At 38.2% G+C, this 26,136-nt stretch overlaps 1 protein-coding gene across 1 annotated transcript; it reads right to left on the bottom strand.

Moving 5' to 3' along the window:
• Positions 1-5,418: 5,418 nt before the first annotated feature.
• On the bottom strand, positions 5,419-11,913 carry LOC129899763 (uncharacterized). Its single transcript, XM_055974784.1, has 3 exons — positions 11,850-11,913; positions 6,437-6,810; positions 5,419-5,961 (listed from the first exon to the last, which is right to left on the bottom strand). The coding sequence occupies exons 1-3, from the start codon at positions 11,911-11,913 to the stop codon at positions 5,419-5,421; spliced, it is 981 nt and encodes a 326-aa protein (XP_055830759.1).
• Positions 11,914-26,136: the final 14,223 nt, after the last annotated feature.

A 26,136-nucleotide genomic window follows, 5' to 3' on the forward strand; every position in this document is an offset into this window, starting at 1 on the left:
TAGCTTCCTGGCCCTAAGGTAGGAAATAAACCTACCCTTAGGCACAATAGGACTACCCTTCCACTCTATGACAGCCTCATTCAGGAATTTGAACTTAACAATCCGAGTCCTACAATCAATAGAGGCATAACAGACATAAAGCCAGTCCATGCTAAGGATCACATCAAAATCAACCATGTCCAACTCAACTAAGTCGGCTAAGGTATCCCTGTGACAAATTAACACAGTACAATCTCTATAGACTCTCTCAGCTAAGACAGAATCACCGATAGGAGTAGCTACGCAAAAAGGCTCACGAAGATATTCAGGAACTTTAGTAAATTTACTAGCCACATAAGGAGTCACAAAAGATAGGATGACACCCGGATCCATCAATACATAACAATTAAGAGAAGAGACTCGTATCATACCCGTCACGATGTTTGGAGAGTTCTCTTGATCTTGGCGACTACCCATGGCATATAAATGGTTTGTACCTCCGCTGGTGCCTGAAGTAGTGCCCCTCTGATTACCTCTAGCCGGTGGTGCGGTGGCAGAATGTTGGACTCTATTTCCCCCGGTTGGACACTTTCTCTGAAAATCGTCCGTTTGGCCGCATTTATAACAACCAACCCTTCCCGCTCTACATTCTCCCAAGTGGAGCCTACCACACTTGCCGCGTGGTGGCTTTCCCCTCGAACCTTGACTTATACTGGCCTGGAATTGAGAACCCTGGGGTCTGAAACTCTGGCGACTCTGTCCCTGTCGATCATACATGTTCTACGGCATAGGTGCACTTGCTGTAGAAGAGGCATAGTTGGAAGGCCTCCTCTGGAAGAAGGACATGTTGCCCTTACTTTGCCTCAGTTCACTCTCATGGCCCGCTGATTTTACTTTCTTGTTCAAATGCTCTTCTCTGTCTTTCCTTTTATTTTCTCCTCCTCCACCTGTTGAGCATACACCATTAATCTGGAAATATCCATATCCGAGATCAACAATGCTGCTTTGCACTACTTCTTCACATACCTCCCTAATCTGGAGATGAACTTCCTCATCTTTGACCTCGTATCTGGGATCATTTCTGGAGCATACCTGGACAGCTGGATGAACGTTAGGCCATACTCCTTAACTGTCATGCCTTCCTGCTTTATATTTACAAACTCCTCCACCTTTGCTTCCCTCAATTCTCGAGGAAAGAAGTGGTCAAGAAAGGCTCCCTCAAATTCATCCCACCTAGAAGGTTTAGCATCCTCACCCCTACCCTGTTCCCATTGGTTATACTAGATGTTCGCCACATCTTTGAGTTGATAGGACACCAACTCAACCCCCTCAATTTCCATAGCATGCATGGCTTTCAGAATTTTCCACATCTCATCAATAAAATTTTGGGGATCTTCATCAACCTTAGAACCCGTGAATGCCGGCGGATTCATTCTCAAAAAGTCTCGAATTCTGGCTACAGCAGACGGCTCTTGGGAACTAGAGCTGGGAGTTGGCGAACTCTGGCTACCATTCCAGGCAGCCATTAATTGAGTGAGTATTGCAAACGCCCCTCAAAATTCTACCTCTGATGTGGGCGCAGGTGGAGTAGTTGGCACTTGGGGTGCCTCCGAGTATCTCGCAGGTCGGCCTCTAGCCCTTGCTGGGCGTACCTCTGATTGGGGAATCTCGGCGTTATCAACATTTCTCTAGCTAGCAGTGCGTTTAGAAGGCATTATCTATAATGTGTAAACGCATGAGTTAGAGAGGAATTTTACAGAGTTTAACTCTATCGCACGAATTTAGAGTATGAAAGAAGTGAAACAATTCCTAATGTCCTATAGCCTCCTGCTTATAAGTGTGGTGCACAACACAACCATAAGCAAGACTCTACTAGACACGGCTTCATAGACTCCCTACGACACTTGAACTCTGGGCTCTAATACCATGTTTGTCACGCCCCGAGAGGGTACCCTAGACGTGACCGGCACTTTAAATCCACTTCTAACCTTCAAGCGAACCACCTAACTCAATCATTCCATCATTCAGTCATATATGCTCAAAGGAAGGCTCAATTATAACATGCTATTTACAATATGGGGGCCGAAGGCCAAACATGTTTAACTCAACAAAATAAGTATAATAGGACTCGTCAAAATAACAGTCCAACCTCCCCATACTCTAGTCTATAAAGCCTCTATCAAAGTCTGGAAGGTGCCAATGACAAGTCCATGGCTACCAACAATCAAAATATAGAGACAAAACGAAACTATACAAGGAGCTCAAGATCCTCTGGAAACTAGGAGGACTCACCAACTAGCTGGGAGTGTATGCGGATCTTCAACGGAGCGCCGGTCGATGATCTCTAGTTCCTGTCTCTGCATCATGAAACAATACAGGCAAAATGGCGTCAGTACATGGAATATACGAGTATGTAAAATGGCCGGATGAAACAAACATCAAGAAAACGTTAATACCAACTCAGGATCTCTCTCTCTCTCTATATATATATATATATATATATATCTACACATAACAACTCACTCAAGTGTCCTAAGTCTAACAAGAATAGTTTAGACGGGACTAACTCATAAACCACTCAACTCAACTGACTTAGAGCACTATCGAGACCTGAATGGGAGTTTCTCTTATCGGAAAACCATCACCTATGAGCCGGTGATAGTACAACAATCAGACGTTGTTGCCATATCTGTCCATACCTTGCCAGGGCATGAACGCCTCCCTAATCATGGATACCATCCATTAGTCAAGTCCTATCATGTTAGGACAATAAAATCGAAAACATCCAACTTTAACGGTTCGATCCCATGGGAAGCATCCGACTTTAACGGTTCCATCCCTACCTACGTTGGCGGCGTAGTTTCTGGGGTTCGAGTATGGACTATACTATTACCCACTTCGGTGCTCGATACTTCTCTCATGACTCTATGCTCCTAAGACTCTCTCCAATCATCTTAAACAAGCCCTCACGGTTAGTTTCATGTAGGACATTGCCAACTTATGAACTCTATTCTCATTTCAACTAAATGAAGTCATAATGGCAAGTCTCATTTAGGACTTTGTCCACTCATCAATTATATCCTCCAATCAACTCAATCAAGCCTCATTTAGATAAGCATTTATGACATCCCCTCAAGACTCATCACAACTCTATGGATTTGGCCCAACAATTCAAGTAGAATAACACATTTAAGGAAAATAACTTATACAACATAATCACATGGTTAAAGAGATCAACAAAATATATTAACAAATCACCTCCATCAACTCATACTAACATGAAGATTTTAGGAACTTCTTAGCTCTACAACATCAACACAAATAGGATCAAATTAATAGGAGACAAAACTCACTCAAACACAAACCATACCAAGAAACTCCATTTTTATGGACATCTAACCTCAAAATAAGAGTAGGGCATATGGGTGGACTCAACCCATATTTTTGGATAGCCTTACATACCTTAGAATAGACTCTTAAAGAAACCTTGGTGTTGGGTCTTCAATGAAGAACTCGAATTTTGAAGCTCTTGGAACCCTTCTTGTTGGAAATAGAGAAGAAGAAGAAGAAAGAGAGAGGAACTCCTAGGGCTTTTTAGAGAGAGAAAGAGAGGGGGATGAAAATATGAGCTCAAAATGGTCTAGGGTGATACATATATAATTTGGGTAAGTTCCCAAATTACCCCTCCTCCAAATTACCCCTTCTCAAAAGTTCTCAAAATAGGTTAAAAATGCACCTGGCGCGATAGTGGCGCATCGCGCCATTGCAGCGCCAGGCTGATTACGCCTAAACACCTGCACATCGGTTAGTGGCGCGTCGCGCCAAAGGACAAACTACTGAGGCACATTCTTGGCGCGATAATGGCACGTCGCACCCTTACAGCGCCAAGGCCAAATCTTTCTGGGTTCTGGAAATTAGCTTGTAAACCCTGCACACCTCGTAGTGGCGCGCCGCGCCACTAGCCAAACTACTGAGGCGTGTTCCTGGTGTGATAGTGGCGTGTCGCACCACTGCGGCGCCAAGCCCAGTTTTCCAGCAACTGCAACCCAGGCCTGAAAATCCCCACTGCTAGTTCATCTTAGGATCGTCATATCTGTGGACTCCGAACTCCAAAAAGTACATTCTTGATGGCGTTGGAAAGAAGAATCGATGAAATTTAAATTGATAGGTCGTGGGCCACCCTGATTGTCGTCTTTCAAAAGATAAGGTCATTAGAAGTCGACCCCATACATGAACTCATCCTAACTTAGCCACGACGAACCTTTTTGGACTTAGCTCGGTCCTAGGGATCCTCTGTGACCCCACATCACCTCCAACACTCTTCAATTTCTTAGGGACTTATCTTAACTCAAGCACATCCTTTGAAATAAATACGATTGACCCTACACGTGTACAAGAAAGGTCCGAATATTAGGGAAAAAGTTTTGAGGGGTGTTACAACATCCATCTAAACATCCTCATCTCCATAACATGCATCTTCTGAACATGTTAGGTTTTGACTGGCTTGCACTCCACCCCATATAACAGAGTCGGTCTAACTACCATTCTGTAGAACTTATCTTTAAGCTAAGATGGTACTTTCTTATCACACAGAACTCCAGAGGCAAGCCTCTATTTCATCTATGCCGCCTCAATACGATGTGTGACATCATCGTCGATATCCTCACTACTCTGGATGACGGACACAAGATATTTAAAGTTATCCCTCTTGAGAATAGGATGAGTGGCAAGCCTTACTTCCATGACCTCTTCATCCATCGCAACACTGAATTTGCACTCCAAGTATTCTATTTTGGTCTTTCTCAATTTGAACCCTTTGGACTCCAGAATTTGTCTCCAAACCTCCAACCTATCATTAACTCTGTCTTGAGTCACATTAATTAGTACTATGTCATCCGAAAAAAGCATACACCATGGAACCTCCTCCTGAATAGGCCATGTAAACTCATCCATCACCAAGGCAAAAAGAAAAAGGCTCGGTACAGATCCCTACTGAAGTCCCATCTCAACAGAAAAGTACTCTGAGTCTTTGCCCACCATCCTAACCATCCTAACCAGAGTCTTGGATCCATCATACATTTCCTTAAGCATCCTAGTATACACCATCGGGACCCCTTTAGCCTCCAGGCACCTCCAAAGGACATCTCTCGGAACTTTGTCATAGGCCTTTTTAAGATCAATGAACACTATATGAAGATTTCTGTTATTCTCCCTATATTTCTCCACCAATATCTGCATCAAATGGATTGCTTTAATAGTTGACCGCCCCTGGATGAATCTGAACTGGTTCTCTAACATGGACACTCTTCCCCTCACCCTCACCTCCATCAACCTCTCCCAAAGCTTCATAGTGTGGCTCAGCAATTTGATACCCTTGTAATTATCACAGTTTTGGATATCACCCTTGTTCTTGTACTATGGAACCATTGTACTCCACTTTCATTCATCGAGCATCTTATCTGTCTTCAAAATAACATTAAACAACTTAGACAACCATTCTCTACCTTCCTTGCCAATGCTCTTCCAAAAATTCATCGGAGTCTCATCAGGACTGGTCGCTCTCCCCCTGTACATCCTACTAATAGGATGTCTAACCTCTTCAACCCTAATGCACCTGCAGTATCCAAAATCCCAAAGACTATGAGAGAGCGCCAAATCACCCAAAACAATGTCTCTGTCCCCTTTATTTAAGAGTTTGTAGAAGTAAGCTTGCCACTTTTGCTTAATAAAGGTCTTGTCCACTAGCACCTTACCTTCGTCATCCTTGATGAACATCACTTGATCTAAGTTATGAGCTTTTCTCTCTCTCGCTTTCGCGAGCCTATACAATCTTTTATCACCACCTTTATCCCCTAGCTCCATATATAATCGTTCAAATGTTGACGTCTTAGCACTCATGACCTCCAACTTTGCTTCTGTCTTCGTCGTCTTATAGATAACCTTAAGTCTCCCCTTCTCATCCTCATCCACACACTCCAACCACTTAAAATAGGAAAACTTCTTAGCTTTCACTTTGCCTTAAACTTCTCTATTCCACCACCAATCTCCTTGACAACCCCTAAAGATTCCTCTCGAGACCCCTAGAACCTCGATTGCAACTTTTCTAATGCAACAAGTATTCCTGTCCCATATTATGTTTGTATCCCGCGGTTACTCCAAGTCCCTAAACCAAGCAACTTCTCCCCCAACTCCCGAGAAAGAATGGTAATCAGGGCCCCCCATCTAATCCTCGGTCGATCATAAAAGATCTTTTTCTTCTTATCCCTCTTTAACTCCAAATCCATCACCAAAAGCCTATGCTGAGTGTTAATACTTTCACTCGGGATAATCTTGCAATCCTTACAAAACCTCGATCACCCTTTCGAAGGAGTAAGTAATCAATCTGAGTCCTAGCTACCGAGCTACGAAAGGAAACCAAGTGATTATCTCTCTTCAGAAAACATGAGTTAGCAATTACCGATTCAAGAGCTTTAACAAAGTCCAAGAGAGACGCCCCACCGCCGTCTCTCTCCCCAAAACCAAAGCCTCCATAAACATCATCAAAACCACTGGAAGATGCACCGATATGCCCATTGAAATCTTTGCCAATGAAAAAAAATTCGGTGCCCGGTATACCTCTCACTACCTCATCCAAACCCTCCCAAAAGAGCTTTTTGACTTCCTCATCCAAGCCCATATGAGGCGCATAAGCACTAACAACATTCATAATAAGCCTACCGATAACTAGCTTAATAGCCATCCACCCATCACTGATCCTCTTAAACTCCACCACTCGCTCCCTAAGATCCCCGTCGACTAAAATACCTACACCATTCCTATCCCTAGCGCCTCCTGAGTACCACAATTTAAACCCGTCCACATCTCGGAATTTGTTACCTTCTCATCTAGTCTCCTGAAATAGTAGAAGGAAGATTAGCTGAAATGTAGTTTTGTGCAAATTGTTATAACGACAAAAGCGTTTCCTTATGAAAATGAGCTATTATATTTGAGTCTAAAAATTTATAATATAAACTTTGAATTGTATTTTTATAATATAAGTTAATTAATTGTATATTATCCCTTATTTGTTTGCCATGTTTAGACTTTTAAGCATGAGCATAAACATGTTTTCACTTAGAAAAGGAAGGTAAGAATTTGTGAGTGAACAGTGAACATTATTGTTCCACATAAAATCCTCCTCAAATAGGTTTTCAATATTTCACCAATATTAAATATACTAAAACTTTAGTAAATGGATAATTAAAATTAATAGTCAAATTAATATTTTCTAATACAAAATATATTAATATTTATGAAAATAAAATTATTATTTATGAATTATCATCCACCGTGGCGTAACTGCAGCCAGAACCACACGTCCACAACTTCTGTAACTATTTTTCAGGCTAAACTTTGGTATTATCTACTTTGGCGAAATCAACTTGTATAAAATAAAGGGATAATTCCAGCGACCTTTCTCCATGTTAAATATTTTATTAGTAATGTAAAAAATATATAATTTGATTAATTAGCCTTCCTCTAGTAATATACTTATTTAGTTAATTTTTAGTATATTCTATAAGAAATCCCTTTTTAATTATTTTTTTTTTTTAAAAAAAACTTGATTCTGACTCAATTCCTCATATGGTAATTCAACTTGTAGAAACATCTCACTAAAGTAACTTTTAATTTCTTTTGGGCAATATAGTCATCAAACTACGTCCATATTTCCACCCAAATAAAAAGTGAATTTTTAACTAAAGTTAACATGTCATATTTTTAGTATCCATTTTTAGACATAATATCTTAACAAATTATATAAACTCATTTGACCCATTCTAATTAACAATTTAGCGGATCAAGTAAAAATAATAATATAATCATTAGAAGTTATTCCTTGAAATTGAATTGCATATGTAGTACTAATTATAGATATCACTTTTAATTAAGGTATTGTATTTGTACATAATATCTAGTAAAAAGTTACCTACATTACCAAAAATGCATAAGATTTAGTTATCCAATATATACTCCCTCTTCAATTTTGTGATGTAATTTGACTAGACACAAAATTTAAAAAGTACATAAATACTTTGATATGTTTTAAAATTATCACTAAAATAAATAAATTTTAAAATAGAAGAGCACATTTTTGTAGACTTTTCGTCAAATAAGCGAGACCAACATAGGTAAAATATTGATAATAGAGGCAATTGTAATGAACTTTGATAATCTCAACAAAATTGTCAACTCGATTCGATAATACCTCAATCGATTTAAATGGAACAGTGCATAACAGTAATAACAGAATTAGAAAACAGAGTAACTGAAAAATGAAAACTACGATTTAGTCATTAATCTCGAATTACAATTAGAGCTGTCAAAATGAGTTGACCCAATCCAATTTAACTCAACCCTAAAAGGTTAGCGAGTTAAATAAATTGGGACGGGCTGATCTTTTTAATTAAAGGACCTATAAAATAGCAGTCCAACTCAGCTTTAAGCGGGCTATGGATTGGGATGGGTTGACCCTTCAATTAAAAGATGGACAACATTGGTCTCTTAGAAAGACTATCGAATATTGATAAACACAACATTAATATGTCAAAAATTCACATGTCCATAAGTTGTACACTTTAGTGGAACACTTACACAATAACAGAAAAAACAAGATATCGATCAACATTCATAGAATTCATCAGAACATCATACATTACATGATAAAGGAGAAATGAAAAATTAGGCATAAACACAAAAGTAAAAGAGGTCAAAGATTCATGATTACGATAACTTCAATTGCCTAGTTGCTGAAGATTTGACAAAATAAAACACTATTTAAAAATATATATAATAAATATTTTTACAATTTACGATTCACGGATGGCTTCTAAGGCTCGAAGGTTAAGCCTATGAGGCTTGGGGGGGCAAATGAGGCCAAGCTAAAAAGCTTCATTTCTAAATGGGCTGAAAAAAATTAGCCTAACTCCTTTTAATTTAAGAATTGGGTTGGATCGGCTTCATCGGCCAAACCTATTTTGACAGCTATAATTACAATGAGCAAGAACAATTCGATCCACTCGTCACAACAACAATCAACCCAGCTCGCAACCAACGAACATACCTGAATTAGAATGTAAAATGAAGATCGTCACCATCACTGTAATTATAGGTAAAAATTTTAAAAATCGAGCTAACGAGGATTTAGGAAAGAAGAACTCTGGGGGATAGACAGGATTTGGGACCTCAGATTAGAGAAGTTTCACGAGTAAAACATACCAATCTCCATAATGCCTTCCATGTCGCAAATTTATCATTTTATATGCCGTTATTTGTAAGTCCCGTTAAAGTCTATAGCGATATTGAATATAATGACAATTAACTAATGTAGAAAAAGGCTTTAGTACTCCTTGTTAATGTACATATTTATTGCTGTTAAGACTCCTTACCTATATTTTTTCACTAATTACAATTTGTAGCTACACTTTGATTTGCTACGCATTTATATTTTTGTCTTTTTTTGCATATTTAAGAGGAAAAAAAAATGAACTGATTTGTATCAAACTGAATACATATTAAGAGGAGGGAGGCGAGCTAAATCTGAAACGAAAAAGTTATTATAGATAAACAAGAAAAAAAGTGAAAGAACAAACATAATAATTCTCCATGAAAATTTATTGGCATTCTTTCTCGAACACATGACATTTAATAGATACTATTTTTTTAGTAATGTCGAATTATATAGTACATCTATAGCAGACACAAGAATACTACCAAAAATACTCAACTTGTCATTCTCCTTTGTAAGAGTGGAGTCATAAACATAACCCCATTTTCTTTGAAATTCATTCTGGCATCGAAAAGCATTTACTTGGGCTACGATTCCTGCATCGTTCACATCAAAATATTGACCTTCCTTCTGAAAATGCTCCTCCGCGCTTTTTAAAGTATCAATAACAGATTGGTAATAATCCAAACAATATTTATATATACCTTTTAAGTTAAAATCATTTGTATGATCAGTAAAGATGTGAATCTTTTTTGTGGTTTCGTAGGCGTTAGTCAATGTTAAGTTGATGGCCTCTTGTGTCAACTCATAAGGACTGTTATAAGTATCTATCGCAAAGACTTCTAAGCAAAACCTTGGATTCTTGGAATTGATGCATATTTGGGCTAAAGGATTACTTGTACTTGGTGTTATGAAGAAAACAATGATTAGACATAAGATTAGCGTTGAGCCAAAGGAAGAAGAAGATGTTGTCATTGTCTTGTTTTTGCTAGTTTTCCCCTTTTGAATCCTTTGTTTGTAGTAATTCTATAAGGGTGAAATTCAATATAAATGAAGCTATATCTCAAGATGATTATGTGCAATAATGTGTGAGAGAATATTGTGCATTAAATAGATTATGTAAATTCTGAAATATCATTAATTTAATTAAATTTCTATATACAGTATTATCAAAAGATTTATATATATTGAGAAATTTATTTATTCTTATCCTTTTGAGCTTGATTAATTTCCTTCCATAAAAGTCTTATATTTAAAATTTGTGATAAACGGGAGAGTATCATATCAATAGACTTCAAAGCGTACCACTTTTTTTTTTTTTAAAGCAAAATGATTTGAGAGACCTTTGTATTTGACTTTATTTGTCATCTGAATTTCTATTCATGTCAACTCAACACTTAAAGTTATTAAAATACATTTGACCAATGACAAAACTTATGTGATATTTATTTTGCTGAAATGCGTGATTGTACGTGTTTAAAAACAAGTGAAGACAATAATTATAATTTAAAATAATATTGAAATTAAAAGAAAAAATAAAACAATTAAAACAAAACATATAACAATTCAAAAAAAGAAAAAAAAATCTCCGTCCTCTGTCTACTGTGTATCTGCCTCTTCCTCTTTATTATAATCTCCCCAACCCCAACCCCAACCCCCACCACTTTTGCTCCTACGCGCACACTTTTTTTTAATCTCTTTCCATACTCTTACACGCAATTCCTTCTTTACCTCTTCATATACTTTTGCTATCATTTGAATGTTTTAGAATGATTAAGAAAAATGGTGTTTATTTAGATTTGGGCAAAAGAAAGGGAGGTTTTGTTTGTGAAATAGAAGCGGATTTTAGATGGATTTTTGAAAAATATATAATTGATGCTTTCACAAATGAACGCAATTTTTTCTAAAGCATTTTGAATTTTATTTTTTATAGTGATCCATCTTTTAGTCCCCTTCTTTTCTCTCTCATCCACCATTTTAGTCATCTTCTCACCATCATAAACTACCAAATTTCATAATAAAATACTGACGAAATGGTCTTATACTTGTATGAGTTTGTACTGTGAGCCATTCTACTTACCTCTTTGTCATCTAAATCCCTAAACCCATTTAAACTCAACATTTTAAACACATTTTTTGAGTTGCATCTTATGTGGCAAAAGTCGACACGAAATGTGTGAAACACACAAAACAAGAGTTTGAGACATTCAAAAAAGGCATTAACGTTCCTATTTTTTGAGATTTAAAGACCATCTTCTTCCTTCTTTGCACTTAACACCATTTTGGTCAAATTTGAGCTAGTTTTTCTTAACTCTTTCTCTGTAATGACCCGTTTAGTCATTTTAAGAATGAGTCATCTCTCTTCCATAAAATACTCTCTCCGCAAAAAAAAAATTAAATTAGAAATTTGGACTATTCGATAACCATGGTTAATTAATGGAGGGGTGAATTTAGATAACTCATGTAAATAATGGACTAAAGTGATAATATATTTAACATCCTGTACCACTTATCCCGTATTTATTAAATTAGAATTAGTAGGTTTATAAAACTTTTAGTAATTAAGTAATTAGAAAAAAAAACAAGAGAGGACAAGGAGACTTACCTGCGACGCCGAGGAAGAACGACCGAAACTGCTTCAGGTAATGGCAAACTTCAGTCTCGTTCATATTAATTGCTAGGATATGCAATACATATATTAGTGTATCACTAAAAATGGCCAATCATTAAATAGTCATGATTAGTTGTAAGGTTATATACTAGTTTGCATAAGTTTTAGGTTTCTGCACATTTAGGACTTTGTACCAATTGAAAAAAAAATCAGTTAATTATCATATTATAATTAAGTTTTCATATATTGAGATAGGTAATTAAATGTTAGGCATATTATGTTATATAAATTCCATTAAATTTATGATATTGGGGAAATTAAGACTTAACCCTAGGCTTGAAATTTAGAAAATATAAGATTTGGTTTATTAATTGGCATCAAGATTTGGGAACTTGATTATAGATTTGTGTGAGTTTTGGGTCTAGGATAGACATGGGTGTTGTTAGTTTCGAAATCTTATTGTGATTAATTATTTGACTAGATTATATTGATTTGGAAACCCAACGAAAGGTGAAGGCTCAGGTATCGGAGTAATTGCGTGATTATTGGAGGCAAATGAATTTCTAAGCCTCAGTTTAAGCTTATATATGCTTGTATTTCTGTGTCATGTATTCTAGGGAGTAATGAGAATTGGACTGAATTATTGACTGTATGATTAGCCTTAAAAATGGAGATAAGGGGGATAAAATGGTGATCTAATGACATGTATTGGTGGAATTGATATGTTGTGATTATGAGTTTATTTTGGACATATGAAATGATTATGTTGGTGTGAGATAGGAAGAATTATTGTTGTTGTCATTTTATTATCGTGAATTATATGAACATGAATTGATTGCATTGGTTCTGACATATTGTGTTGAGACTGAAAATGATATGAAACAAAGGGGTCGGGCCACACGCTCCGTGGCAGGTATTATGAAATAAAAGGGTCAGGCCACATGCTCCGTAGCAAGATATATATGTTGAGGGGACGGGCCACACATTTCGTGGCAGGTTACATGGACAGAAATGTTCCCCATGGGTTACGGACTGTGATTCAGCGGATGTGTACCGATAGGACAGGCATGCATCATTTCATTGCACTACATTGCACCTTTCTGATATTTATGAATTTGTGTTTACCCTCATATTGCTCTATGTGTGCTGAACTTGACTTGGTATGATTCATTGACGAGACTATTGATGAGTATTTATGGACTGTATTATTGTTGTTATTGTACAAGTGTAGAGTTGGGCTGATTTTATGCAGGTTGTAGTTAAGGAGGTTCGGTTGGGAGGACAGGAGTACTTGTATCTATTAAGTTTTGCTTAGTTTTAGTTATCCATTTGCTGAGTACCGTGTTGTTTGGTACTCACCCCTTACTTCCACACTTGTGTAGGTTGTGAGCCCGGACCTGCTTGATCTTCTAGCATTTTCTACTACATCCGAGGCTATCATTCCGAGTGTCGAGGTAGCTGTTACATCTATCTAGCGGACACCTCTTGCTCTTTTCTTATGTTTTAGTCCTATTCTAGAGACAAAGACATTGTGACTGTATTTCTTTTCATACTTCGATAATAAATTAGTGGCTTGTACACGTGACAACCAATCTTGGGGGATGTTGAGTTTCTTTTATGTGTTTTTACTTAAGTTAAATTTTGATTCTTTTCTTTTCTTCCGCATCTACTTTTCATTGGGTATTAGGCTGACTTATCTCGGTGGATTGAGATGAGTGCCATCACATCCGGATTAGGGTCGTGACAAAGATGGTATCAGAGCCCCAGGTTCATAGGTCTCACGTGTATACAAGCCGAGTCTAAGTTGAGTCTTGAGGATCGGTACGGAGATGTCTGTACTTATGTTTGAGAGACTATGGGGACGTTTAGGAAATTTTCCCTTTGTTCTTTCACTTTGTATCGTGCGTGGTTACTTGTGGTGGTACTGAACTTTCACGTGTCCTTTATGACAGATGGCCAGGACCAGAACTACGGCTAGAGATAGAGGCGGAGCTAGAGGCCGTGGTCGGGGTGTGGCGGCAGGCAGAGGTCGTGCCCGAGGAGCGGCGCCAACTAGAGGACATGCTAGAGAGGCTTCTCTTGAGCCACAAATTGATGGTAGAGAGGAACAGGTCCCTCGAGAGTCTGCTACTGCACCATTGCTTTAGGCCACTTTGATACGAGTATTGGATGCGCTCTAAGGATTTAATCAGAGTGTGAGGGTGAATGGTACACTTGAAGGTTCTCAGACCAGAGCAGGATCTCAGACCCCACGGCAGCATCAGATTCCAATTGTTCAGGGTCCGGTGGACCAGCCACCTGCGGGCCCTAGAGCGGATGAGGATAGAGTACAGGTAGGAGGAGCCTAGGTTGCACCTGTGCTCATGCTGACTGACAATGAGCAACGCCGATATGAGAGCTTCCGAAAAATGGACCCCCCATAGTTTCAGGGTGGGAAGACTAAGGATGCACACGAGTTCTTGACCATGTGCCGAGAGTTGTTGGAGGCAGTAGGGTTAGCTGAGACTCACGGAGTTTGTTATACTACACTACAGTTACGTGGACCAGCCAGAGAGTGGTGGAAAGTGTATACGAGTTTCAGGCCAGTTGGGTCACCCCAGATGACTTGGGATGAGTTTGCTAGTGCCTTTTATGACCGTTTCATCCCCTGGAGTGTGAAGGAAGAGAGCCGATTATGGTTTGACAATTTGAGGCAGGAGGGACTTACAGTTGCTGAATATGAGACTCGTTTTTACCAGTTGTCCAGACATGCCATGGCTGTCCTTCCTGATGAGACAGAGCGGATTTGCAGATTTTTCTGAGGACTGAACTATACCATTCGTACAGTAGTTTTTCAACCCGCCCGTGAGGGTGCTTCCTTCCAGTCCATCGCAGGTGCTGCCAAGGAGGTGGAGTTGATGGAGAGAGAGGAGTTCGGGGACTCCAAGAGGGCCCGTGCTTCTGGTCGGTTTTCGGGTACCTCATCTGGATATAAAGGATCCTATAGAGGAGGTAGTTCCTTCCCATAGAAGACCAGTTCATACATCTATGCCAGCTTCTGAGGATGGTCAGACACCTCGTGGATCATACAGTACAGGTCAGAGTTACCAGGGGTCACAACAGAGGCCAGTTAGCCGGGGTGGTTATACAAGTTCTTCAGATTCATCGCAGAGGTTCTCACACGGGAGAGCATGTTATACTTGTGGTGATCCGGATCATCTTTCATGGTAGTGTCCATCTCAAAGTTGAGGAGGAATCCAACCTAGTTCTTCAGTCTCAGTAAGAGGGCCAGCGCCGCCAGTCAGAGGTAGAGGTAGAGCCCAGACTAATAGGGGTGGTCACACTTCTGGTAGAAGTGCTAGTGGTGCTATAGTCCCTCAGGGAGGAGGTAGAGGTGTTGGGCAGGTCGGAGATGGTAGGGGAGCTCAGTGTTATGCTTTTTCAGGGAGACCCGAGGCTGAGGCTTCCGACGCAGTTATTACAGGTATTGTCTCAGTCTACCATCGACCTGCATCTCTATTATTTGATCCAGGATCTACATTCTCCTATGTGTCTGCCTATTTTGCATCTGGCTTTGATTTGACATGTGATCCTATGCATGTGCCCGTTCATGTTTCTACACCCGTGGGTGAACCCTTAGTGGTGGATCAAGTATATCGATCCTGTCTTATTTCCTTGTCCGGATATGATACTTGGGTAGATATGATTATTCTGGGGATGGTAGACTTTGATGTGATATTAGGTATGGATTGTGTTTCTCCCCATTATGCTATTCTCAATTGTTATGCCTTAGCGATACCTGGTGTCCCGAAGATTGAGTGGAAAGGTACTAGTGGCTCCTATCCCAATAAGGTTATCTCATATATTCATGCTCAAAGGTTGATTGATAGAGGGTGTATGTCTTATTTGGCCTTTATTCGGGATACCAGTATTGAGTCACCTCATATAGAGACTGTTCCAGTGGTTAAGGAATTTTCTGATGTATTTCCTACTGATCTTCCTGGTGTTCCTCCGGATAGGGACATTGATTTTGCTATTGACTTAGAGCCTGACACTAAACCCATTTCTATTCCTCCATATCGCAAGGCTCCAGTTTTATTGAAGGAGTTGAAGGATAAGTTGCAAGACTTGTTGAGTAAGGGGTTTATTCGCCCTAGTGTATCTCCTTGGGGTGCACCAGTTCTGTTTGTAAAGAAGAAAGATGGGACTATGAGGATGTGTATCGATTACAGATAGTTGAACAAGGTAACTGTTAAAAATAAGTATCCTCTTCCCCGTATTAATGATTTATTTAATCAGCTACATGGAGCGACATTATTTTCCAAAATAGACTTGAGGTCCGGTTATCATCAGTTGAAGATTAGGGCATCAGATATCACTAAGACAACTTTTTGGACTCGTTATGGTCACTACGAGTTTTTGGTGATGTCATTTGGGTTGACGAATGCCCCCGCAGCATTCATGGAGTTGATGAATGGAGTGTTTCGCCCATACTTAGATTCTTTTGTGATAGTATTCATTGATGACATCTTGGTGTATTCCAAAACTGAGGCAGATCATGTCCGTCATTTGAGGTTGGTACTTCAGAAATTGAGGGAAGAAAAGTTGTATGCAAAGTTCTCCAAGTGTGAATTTTGGCTTGATTCTGTTACATTCTTAGGACACGTGGTGTCCAAAGAGGGGATTAGAGTGGATCCATCTAAGATTGAGGCAGTTAGAGGTTGGACAAGGCCTACTTCTCCTACTGATATTCGTAGTTTTGTAGGGTTAGCTGGTTATTATAGACGGTTCGTGCAGGGCTTCTCCACTATTGCAGTTCCACTAACTAGATTGACTCAGAAGGCCGTGGATTTCCATTGGTCCGACGAGTGTGAAGCGAGCTTCCAAAAGCTCAAGACTTTATTAACTTCGGCTCCTGTTTTGACGCTACCCGAGGAAGGTGTGGGATTTACTGTATATTGTGATGCTTCCGGTGTTGGTTTAGGCGGTGTATTGATGCAAAAGGGAAAAGTGATTGCCTATGCCTCAAGACAGTTGAAGGCCCATGAGAAAAACTATCCTACTCATGATTTGGAGTTAGCGGCTGTGGTGTTCGTGATTAAGTTATGGCGTCATTACCTATACGGTGTGCATTGCGAGGTCTTCACCGATCATAGGAGTCTTCAGTATATATTCAGTCAGAGGGATCTGAACTTAAGGCAACGTAGATGGCTTGAGTTGCTGAAGGACTACGACATGACTATCTTGTATCACCCAGGAAAAGCCAATGTGGTGGCGGATGCCTTAAGTAGGAAGTCCTTTAGTATGGGGAGTCTTGCTGCAATCCGAGTTGAAGAGCGACCATTGGCTAGAGATGTTTAGAGGCTGGCTAATAGCCTTGTTCGGTTACAGATTTCAGAGGATGGTGGTATTCTTGCCTTTGTGGAGGCACGTTGTTCTTTGGTTGAGCAAATTCGGGAGAGGCAGTTTGAGGATGAGAAGTTATGTATCATTCGAGATAAGGTATTAAGGGGTGAAGCTAAGGAGGCGGTACTTGATTTGAAAGGTGTATTGAGGATTGGCGGCAGAATCTGTGTGCTTAAAGTGGGTGACCTGACTAGACTTATTTTGGAAGAGGCTCATTGTTCAAGGTATTCCATCCATCCAGGAGCGGCCAAGATGTATCATGATATGTGCCAGCACTATTGGTGGTGTGGGATGAAGAAGGACATAGCAGAGTTTGTGTCCAAGTGTTTGACTTGCCAGCAGGTAAAGTGTGAGCACCAGCGACCTGGGGGTGTGAGTCAGAGGTTGCCTATTCCCACTTAGAAGTGGGAAATGATCACCATGGACTTCGTTGTGGGTTTACCTCCCACCGTAGGTGGTTATGATTCTATATGGGTGGTTATTGACAGACTGACTAAGTCTGCCCATTTTATTCTAGTTAAGGTGAGGTACACAGTGGATAAGCTAGCCAGTTGTATATTAGCCATATTGTTCGGCTTCATGGTGTCCCAGTATCCATTGTTTCGGATCGAGGTTCAGTATTTACTTCGCACTTTTGGCAGGCATTACAGCATGGTTTGGGTACTCGACTTGATATGAGTACTGCTTTTCACCCACAGACCGATGGTCAGTCCGAGCGGACGATCCAAGTGTTGGAGGACATGCTCCGAGCTTCTGTTATTGATTTTGGTGCTAGGTAGGATCAACACTTGCCCCTAGAAGAGTTTTCCTACAACAACAGCTATCACTCAAGTATCCAGATGGCTCCATTTGAGGCTTTGTATGGTAGGCGGTGTCGATCCCCTATTGGATGGTATGACTTAGTTGAGATGGACTCCTTAGACACAGACTTACTTAAAGATGCTATGGAGCAAGTTCGTAGAATTCAGGGTAGACTCTTGACAGCCCAGAGTAGGCAAAAGAGTTATACAGATCAAAGAGTTCGATCATTGGAGTTCATGGTGGGTGATCATGTTTGGCTTCGAGTGTCTCCCATGAAGGGCGTGATGCGGTTCGGGAGGAAGGGCAAGCTCAGCCCTCGATTCATTGGCCCATTTGAGATTTTGGCACTAGTTGGAGAAGTGGCTTATAGATTGGCCTTGCCACCTAGATTATCGGCTGTGCATAACGTGTTTCATGTTTCCATGCTTCAGAAGTATGTTCCGGATGAGTCCCATGTGTTATCACTCCATTCAGTGGAGTTGGGTCCAGACTTGACATTTGAAAAGGAGCCTATAGCCATTCTAGATAGGCAAGTTCGTAAGCTTAGAACCAAGGAAATAGCTTCAGTGAAGGTACAATGGAAGCACCGTTCAGTTGGAGAGGCGACTTGGGAGACAGAAGCTGATATGCGTGCCAGATATCCCCATCTTTTTGAATCTTCAGGTATATTCCTTTACCTTATGTTCAGGGACGAACATAATTTTTAGTGGTGGATAATCTAATGACCCGTTTAGTCATTTTAAGAATGAGTCATCTCTCTTCCATAAAATACTCTCTCCGCAAAAAAAAAATTAAATTAGAAATTTGGACTATTCGATAACCATGGTTAATTAATGGAGGGGTGAATTTAGATAACCCATGTAATTAATGGACTGAAGTGATAATATATTTAACATCCTGTACCACTTATCCCGTATTTATTAAATTAGAGTTAGTAGGTTTATAAAACTTTTAGTAATTAAGTAATTAGAAAAAAAAAACAAGAGAGGACGAGAAGACTTACCTGCGAAGCCGAGGAAGAACGACCGAAACTGCTTCAGGTAATGGAAAATTTCAATCTCGTTCATATTAATTGCTAGGATATGCAATACATATATTAGTGTATCACTAAAATGGCCAATCATTAAATAGTCATGATTAATTGTAAGGTTATATACTAGTTTGCATAAGTTTTAGGTTTCTGCACATTTAGGATACGTACTGCTTTGTACCAATTGAAAAAAAATCAGTTAATTATCATATTATAATTAAGTTTTCATACATTGAGATAGGTAATTAAATGTTAGGCATATTATGTTATATAAATTCCATTAAATTTATGATATTGGGGAAATTAAGACTTAACCCTAGGCTTGAAATTTAGAAAATATAAGATTTGGTTTATTAATTGGCATCAAGATTTGGGAACTTGATTATAGATTTGTGTGAGTTTTGGGTCTAGGATAGACATGGGTGTTGTTAGTTTCAAAATCTTATTGTGATTAATTATTTGACTAGATTACATTGATTTGGAAACCCAGCGAAAAGGGAAGGCTCTGGTCTCGGAGTAATTGCGTGATTATTGGAGGCAAATAAATTTCTAAGCCTCAGTTTAAGCTTATATATGCTTGTATTTCTGTGTCATGTATTCTAGGGAGTAATGAGAATTGGACTGGATTATTGACTGTATGATTAGCCTTAAAAATGGAGATAAGGGGTATAAAATGGTGATCTAATGACATGTATTGGTGGAATTGATATGTTGTGATTATGAGTTTATTTTGGACATATGAAATGATTATGTTGGTGTGAGATAGGAAGAATTATTGTTGTTGTCATTTTATTATCGTGAATTATATGAACATGAATTGATTGCATTGGTTCTGACATATTGTGTTGAGACTGAAAATGATATGAAACAAAGGGGTCGGGCCACACGCTCCGTGGCAGGTATTATGAAATAAAAGGGTCGGGCCACACACTCCGTGGCAAGATATATATGTTGAGGGGACGTGCCACACGTTCCGTGGCAGGTTACATGGACAGAAATGTCCCCCATGGGTTCTGGACTGTGATTCAGCGGATGTGTACCGATAGGACAGGCATGCATCATTTCATTGCACTACATTGCACCTTTCTGATATTTATGAATTTGTGTTTACCCTCATATTGCTCTGTGTGTTCTGAACTTGACTTGGTATTATTCATTGACGAGACTATTGATGAGTATTTGTGGACTGTATTATTGTTGTTATTGTACAAGTGTAGAGTTGGGCTGATTTTATACAGGTTGTAGTTAAGGAGGTTCGGTTGGGAGGACAGGAGTACTTGTATCTATTAAGTTTTTCTTAGTTTTAGTTATCCACTTGCTGAGTACCGTGTTGTTTGGTACTCACCCCTTGCTTCCACACTTGTGTAGGTTGTGAGCCCGGACCTGCTTGATCTTCTAGCATTTTCTACTACATCCGAGGCTATCATTCCGAGTGTCGAGGTAGCTGTTACATCTATCTAGCGGACACCTCTTGCTCTTTTCTTATGTTTTAGTCCTATTCTAGAGACAAAGACATTGTGACTGTATTTCTTTTCATACTTCGATAATAAATTAGTGGCTTGTACACGTGACAACCAATCTTGGGGGATGTTGAGTTTCTTTTACGTGTTTTTGCTTAAGTTAAATTTTGATTCTTTTCTTTTCTTCCGCATCTACTTTTCATTGGGTATTAGGCTGACTTATCTCGGTGGATTGAGATGAGTGCCATCACATCCGGATTAGGGTCGTGACATTCTCGATCTTCTCTCTTCAAATTTATTCTTCTTTATTTTTTTCCTTCGATCTACTCATCTTTTTTTTTGTGATTCCAGTTTGTTGATTTTATTGTATTTTGTTGGTTTGATTTTGTTTGTCTTCACCATGACAGTTCGTTGTTGCTACTGTGGAATCTATGCGGAACTTAAGATGTCAAGGACACCACCTAATCCCGGAAGAATCAATACCCAATACAATTGACAAAAAAATATTAATTTCAGTTGAAATAGAGATTTTACAAATAAACTCTAGAATCTACTTGAATTCACGAAATATGCCATTGAATTCACTTGAAGTCATAACACCCACTACGAAAGCATATTACACTAACATTAGACACAAATCAAAGTAAAATTCCCAAAAGTTTTCAAAAAATTTAATGACAATCGACAATAAAATCAAACAAATACATAGAGAGAAAAAGAAAGAAATACGAACTAACAAATAGCTTGAAAAACTCAGAAACTTACAATGAAAATCAAATATAAAACGCCCTTCAACTGAGCTTGTGGGAGAAGGGGGAAATGGCGGAGGAACTGAGCTCGTGGGAGAAAGGGAGAAAGGGAAAAATCGCAAAAGTGTCTAGATGAACAATGAAAAATGACTTTTCTTTGTTCATACTAATCATTTCCTACGTGGACTAAAATATTCCTACGTGGATTAAAAGTTTTTTAGTTAGCCAACATGTAAGTGTTTGTGCAACACGCACAATACCAAGTCCAAATATATGTTTAAAATGGTGAGTTTAGATGAGTTTAGGGGTCTAGATGACAAAAAGCTAAGTAGAATGGTTCATAGTACAAACTCATGCAATTATAAGGGTCCGCCACTAGACCATTTTGCCTAAATTACCTTAACAAAACTTTGCTTGTCTCAAATTCATCTTCAACGCAAAAAAAACTAGGAAAAAAAAAGATAATATAAGATCTAAATAGAAAAATAGATGAAAAAGCTTGGAAGAGAAGAGAATGAAAGTTTTCAAAAAACTAAAAGTTATTCCAGTAAATTGAAGAAATTAAGAAAGAAAGCATTTTGGAGATGAGTTTGAGATTTTCCTATAAAAAATAATACTTTTAATAATAAAAATGTTGTGACAATTTATATATATCTAATGTGGATAGTGATGTGTTATCCACATCAATGCAATTGAGAGATACACACATGATCAGAAGAGTTTAAAATAAGATGTTTTAATTCTCAATTTGCAAAGTCATGAATAGAAGATCCATGTGGTAAGCGAAATCAAGTATAAGAATCTCAAGTCATTCCGTCTTTTAAAAATTAGGGAGAAGTTTCTTGAGAAAAAAATGAGTAGAAAGTAGCATTCAAATCTGTAAATTGTTGCTATTGACTTAAATGAAAAGTGACCTAACTAAGGTAATTAAAAATTTAGGAGTGCATATTAAAATTTTGAAAATTTTAAAAAGTTTTCTCATTTTTTTTTCCATCTTTCTTTCTTTCTCCCTCCCTCCATATATTTTCGTTCTCTTTCTCTCCCTCTATCATCTTCTTCTTTTTTGTCATCTTTGTCATTGTCATTACTGTCGCCATCAACATTCTTTTTTTTATCACGTTATTCTTTTATTTTACCAATTTTATTTTTATTTTTATGAATTGTTTTACTTTGATTTTAATTTTTTTTTATATAAGTTATCGAATGAGCCAAAACTATTGGATCGATTGACTGAACCTGGCATATTTATTATACATACATCTCGATCTCACTCAATTATTAAAGAAAGTTACTATGGATAAACAAAAATAATAATTCTTCATTAAATTTTATGAAAAGCTAATGTAACAAATCGTTCTACCATTATTTGGCATTCTTTATCTAACACATGCATGACTTTTAAATATGTACAGTAAAACATCTATAAATGTATATGCTTGAGATCAAAAAAAAATATTTATTTATCGAGATTATTAGTTTATCGATAAATGCATAAAATATTTATTTATCGATAAATAAATATTTATTATTTTAGAGAGTATTTTGCAGTATGTGCCATAAGAAAGAAAAAAAATATTTGAATTAAGAATTTCTAAAGTTTAAATCTAGGATACTAAAAAGTGTAGTCTTTGCATATTTATTATTTAAATCTAGGAAAGCTAAACTAATTTAGTGAAGTTTAATATTTCTAATTGTATTCATGTATATAAAATATGAAGAGATTTTATGTTAACTATAAAAGAAAAAAACTGGATGTTTAAAAATCATAATCCAAGTATAATGTCTTCTCATTATTTGAAAGGCATACAAAAATCACCTTTAACCAATAAAATAAGAAACGCAATATGTGAGCATAAGAAAGAGAATTCAACTATTAGCCAAAAAGATTTGCAAGCATGAGTGAAACAAAAGTTTGATTTGACTATTAGTCAATAAATAATATTGCACATTCTCAAAAGGTCGGCAGAATATTTGTCAAATGAAATAAAAAATAGCAATGCCAAGAGGCATAAACCGGCAAAATATCGTGATTTAGAGAAAGTTTTGTACGAGTGGTTTCTTCAAATGCAAGAGAAAGTGAACATGACATGGAAAATTATCCAAGGAAAAGAAAAAGATCTTTTTCTGAAAATGTATGGTGAAACTAATCCAGAATTCAGTGTAACACCCCCAAATTTTTTCACTAAGATTCAGACCCTTCTTCGCATACGTGTAGGATCGAACTTGACTATTGTGAAGTGTATGCATGAGTTAGGATGAGTTACCAAGTAATTGAAGGGTGTTATAGGTGATGTGGGTTAACAAAGGATACCTAGAACCAAACTAAGTCCAAAGAATTCGTCTTGGCTAAGTTGTAGAATGAGTTCGTATAAGGGGTCGACTTCTAACGATCATATCTTTTGAAATATGACAATTTGGGTAGCCTATGACAATTAAATTAAAGGTCTTCGAGTCTTCTTTCCAACGTCGTCAAGATTGTAATTTTTAGAGTTTGGAGTCAAAAGTTAAGACTATCCTAAGACGAACTAGGACTGCAAGAATTTCAGGCCTGGGTTGTAACTGCAGGAAGCCTGGGCTTGGCGCCGCAGTGGCGCGATGCGCTACTATAGCACTAGGAACCAGCCTCAGTAGTTTGGTCCTTGGCGCGGCACGCTACTATTGGATGTGAAGGGTTTTTAAGCCTATTTTCCAGAACCCAGAAAATTTAGACTTGGCGCTGTAAGGGCGCGACGCGCCACTATAGCGCCATAAAATAGCCTCAGTAGTTTGATCCTTGGAGCGACGCGCCACTATCAGATGTGTAGGTTTTAAGCCTACATTCGACTTGGCGGTGCAGTGGCGCGGCGCGCCACTATAGCGCCAGGAGTGTTTTAGCCCATTTTTCCAGATTTTTGGAGAAAGGGAAAATTGGGTATTTCTTAATTTATATAAACATTAGCCTTGGGACGTTTTGGACCATTATTTTCAGCCCATTCCTCTCTCAAAAAAAGCCCTAGAAATCCCCTCTCTTCTTCTTCTAATCCATCTCCAACAAGGATTGCCTTCAAGAATTCAAGTCCTCCATTGAAGACCTAATATCAAGATTTTTTCAAAGTCTTCACAAGGTATGTAAGGCTACTCAAAGCATGGGTTGAGTCCACTCATGTGCCCTACACCTTCTTTGAGGTTAAATGTTCATAAGAATGGAGTTTTTTGATAGGCGTATGTCCAAATGAGTCTTTTCATCTATTAATTTGATTCTTGTTATGTTGATGTTGTTGAGTCAAGAAATTTCTAAAATCTTCATGTTAGTATGAGTCGATGGATATGAGTTGTTAAACATACTTTATTGATTTTCTTAACTATGTTGATTATGTTAAATATGCTAATTTTCTTAAATATGTTGCTCATCTTGAATTCTTGGTTTAGAATCTTGGAGTGGTGATAAGTCCCAAAGGATGTGTTAAATGAATAGAGGAACGATTGGATAGGTTTTTATATTGTTACAAATGCATATTTAACTACTCTTTGAAAGATACGATTGAGATTGATCGAATAGTATGATTGGAAGAGGTTTGATTATGATAGAATTGATGATTTGACAAGGTTCTAAATGAGACTTGTCGATATGATTTGATTGAGTTGATTGGATGGAATTTTATGAGCATTGAGTCTTGGGAGAAGTATCGAGCACCGAATTGAGTAAGAGTAAGTAATAACTCGAATCTAATAACTACGTCGCCAAATGTAGGAAGGGATTGAACAGTTAAAGTCGGATGCTTCCCCAAAATTATTGTCCTGACATGATAGGACTTGGTTGAATTGGATCCATGTTTGGTTGATTCATTCATACCCTGGCAAAGTATGAACGGACGCGGCAATAACATCGGTTTGATGTACTGTCATTGGCTCATAAGTGATGGTTGTCGGATAAGAGAAACTCCCATAGAGGTCTTGATAGTACTCTGAGTCAGATTGGGTTGAATTGTATGTGATTGGTCCCGTCTAAACCATATTCATGTTTAGGCTTAGGACACTTGATTGAGTTGTTCTTCTTTTTGAGTTGAGATTCCGAGTTGGATTGATTCTCTCTGATGTTGTTTCATTTGGCTATTTTACATACTCATACATTCCATGTACTGACGCCATTTGGCCTGCATCATTTCATGATGCAGAGACAGGTACTCGAGATCATCAATCGGTGCACCATTAAAGATCCACTTACTTCCAGTTAGTTGGTGAGTCCCCTCAGTTCCGGAGGATATCGAGATTATCTTTACAACTTTGTTTTAATTCCTTTATTTTGATCGTTGGTAGCCATGGACTTGTCATTGGCACCTCCTAGATTGTTGATAGAGGCTTTATAGACTAGAGTATTGAAATGTTGATTTGTTCATTTTGACTAGTTTTATTCTAGCTGATTATTGATTTGATAGTTGTTTGGCCTTTGGCCCTATATTATGGATAATAGTCCTATAATAGAGTCTTCCGCCGATAGAATATGATTGAATGAAAGTGTGACTGGACCAAGTGGTTCACTTGAAGGCCAAAAATAACTTTCGAGTGCCGGCCAAGTGTAGGGTACCCTTTCGGGGCGTGACAAATATGGTATCAGAGCACAGAGTTCAAGAGTCCTAAGAAGTCTATGAAGCCATGTGTAGTAGAGTCTTGCTTATGGGTGTGTTGTGCACCACAATTATAATCAGGAGGTTATAAGACATTAACTATTATTTCACTTCTTTCATACTCTGAATTCGTGCGATAAAGTTAAACTCTATAAAACTTCCTATCTAATTCATGCATTTATACATTGCAGACAATTCTTCCTAAACGTACTGCCAGCCAGAGAAACACTTATAATGTAGAGATGCCACAGT

The sequence above is a fragment of the Solanum dulcamara genome, chromosome 8, assembly GCF_947179165.1.
Source record: "Solanum dulcamara chromosome 8, daSolDulc1.2, whole genome shotgun sequence".
NCBI lineage: Eukaryota > Viridiplantae > Streptophyta > Magnoliopsida > Solanales > Solanaceae > Solanum > Solanum dulcamara.

What these genes read in the sequence shown, in the direction of transcription:
- LOC129899763 (XM_055974784.1), bottom strand. Translation starts at nt 11,913, where the DNA reads ATGAACGAGACTGAAGTTTGCCATTACCTGAAGCAGTTTCGGTCGTTC. An exon ending in GTTCTTCCTCGGCGTCGCAG is followed by an intron (nt 6,811 to 11,849) that starts GTAAGTCTCCTT and finishes TGTGGTACTCAG; the next exon opens with GAGGCGCTAGGGATAGGAAT. An exon ending in TTGTTAAAGCTCTTGAATCG is followed by an intron (nt 5,962 to 6,436) that starts GTAATTGCTAAC and finishes TCCTATTTTAAG; the next exon opens with TGGTTGGAGTGTGTGGATGA.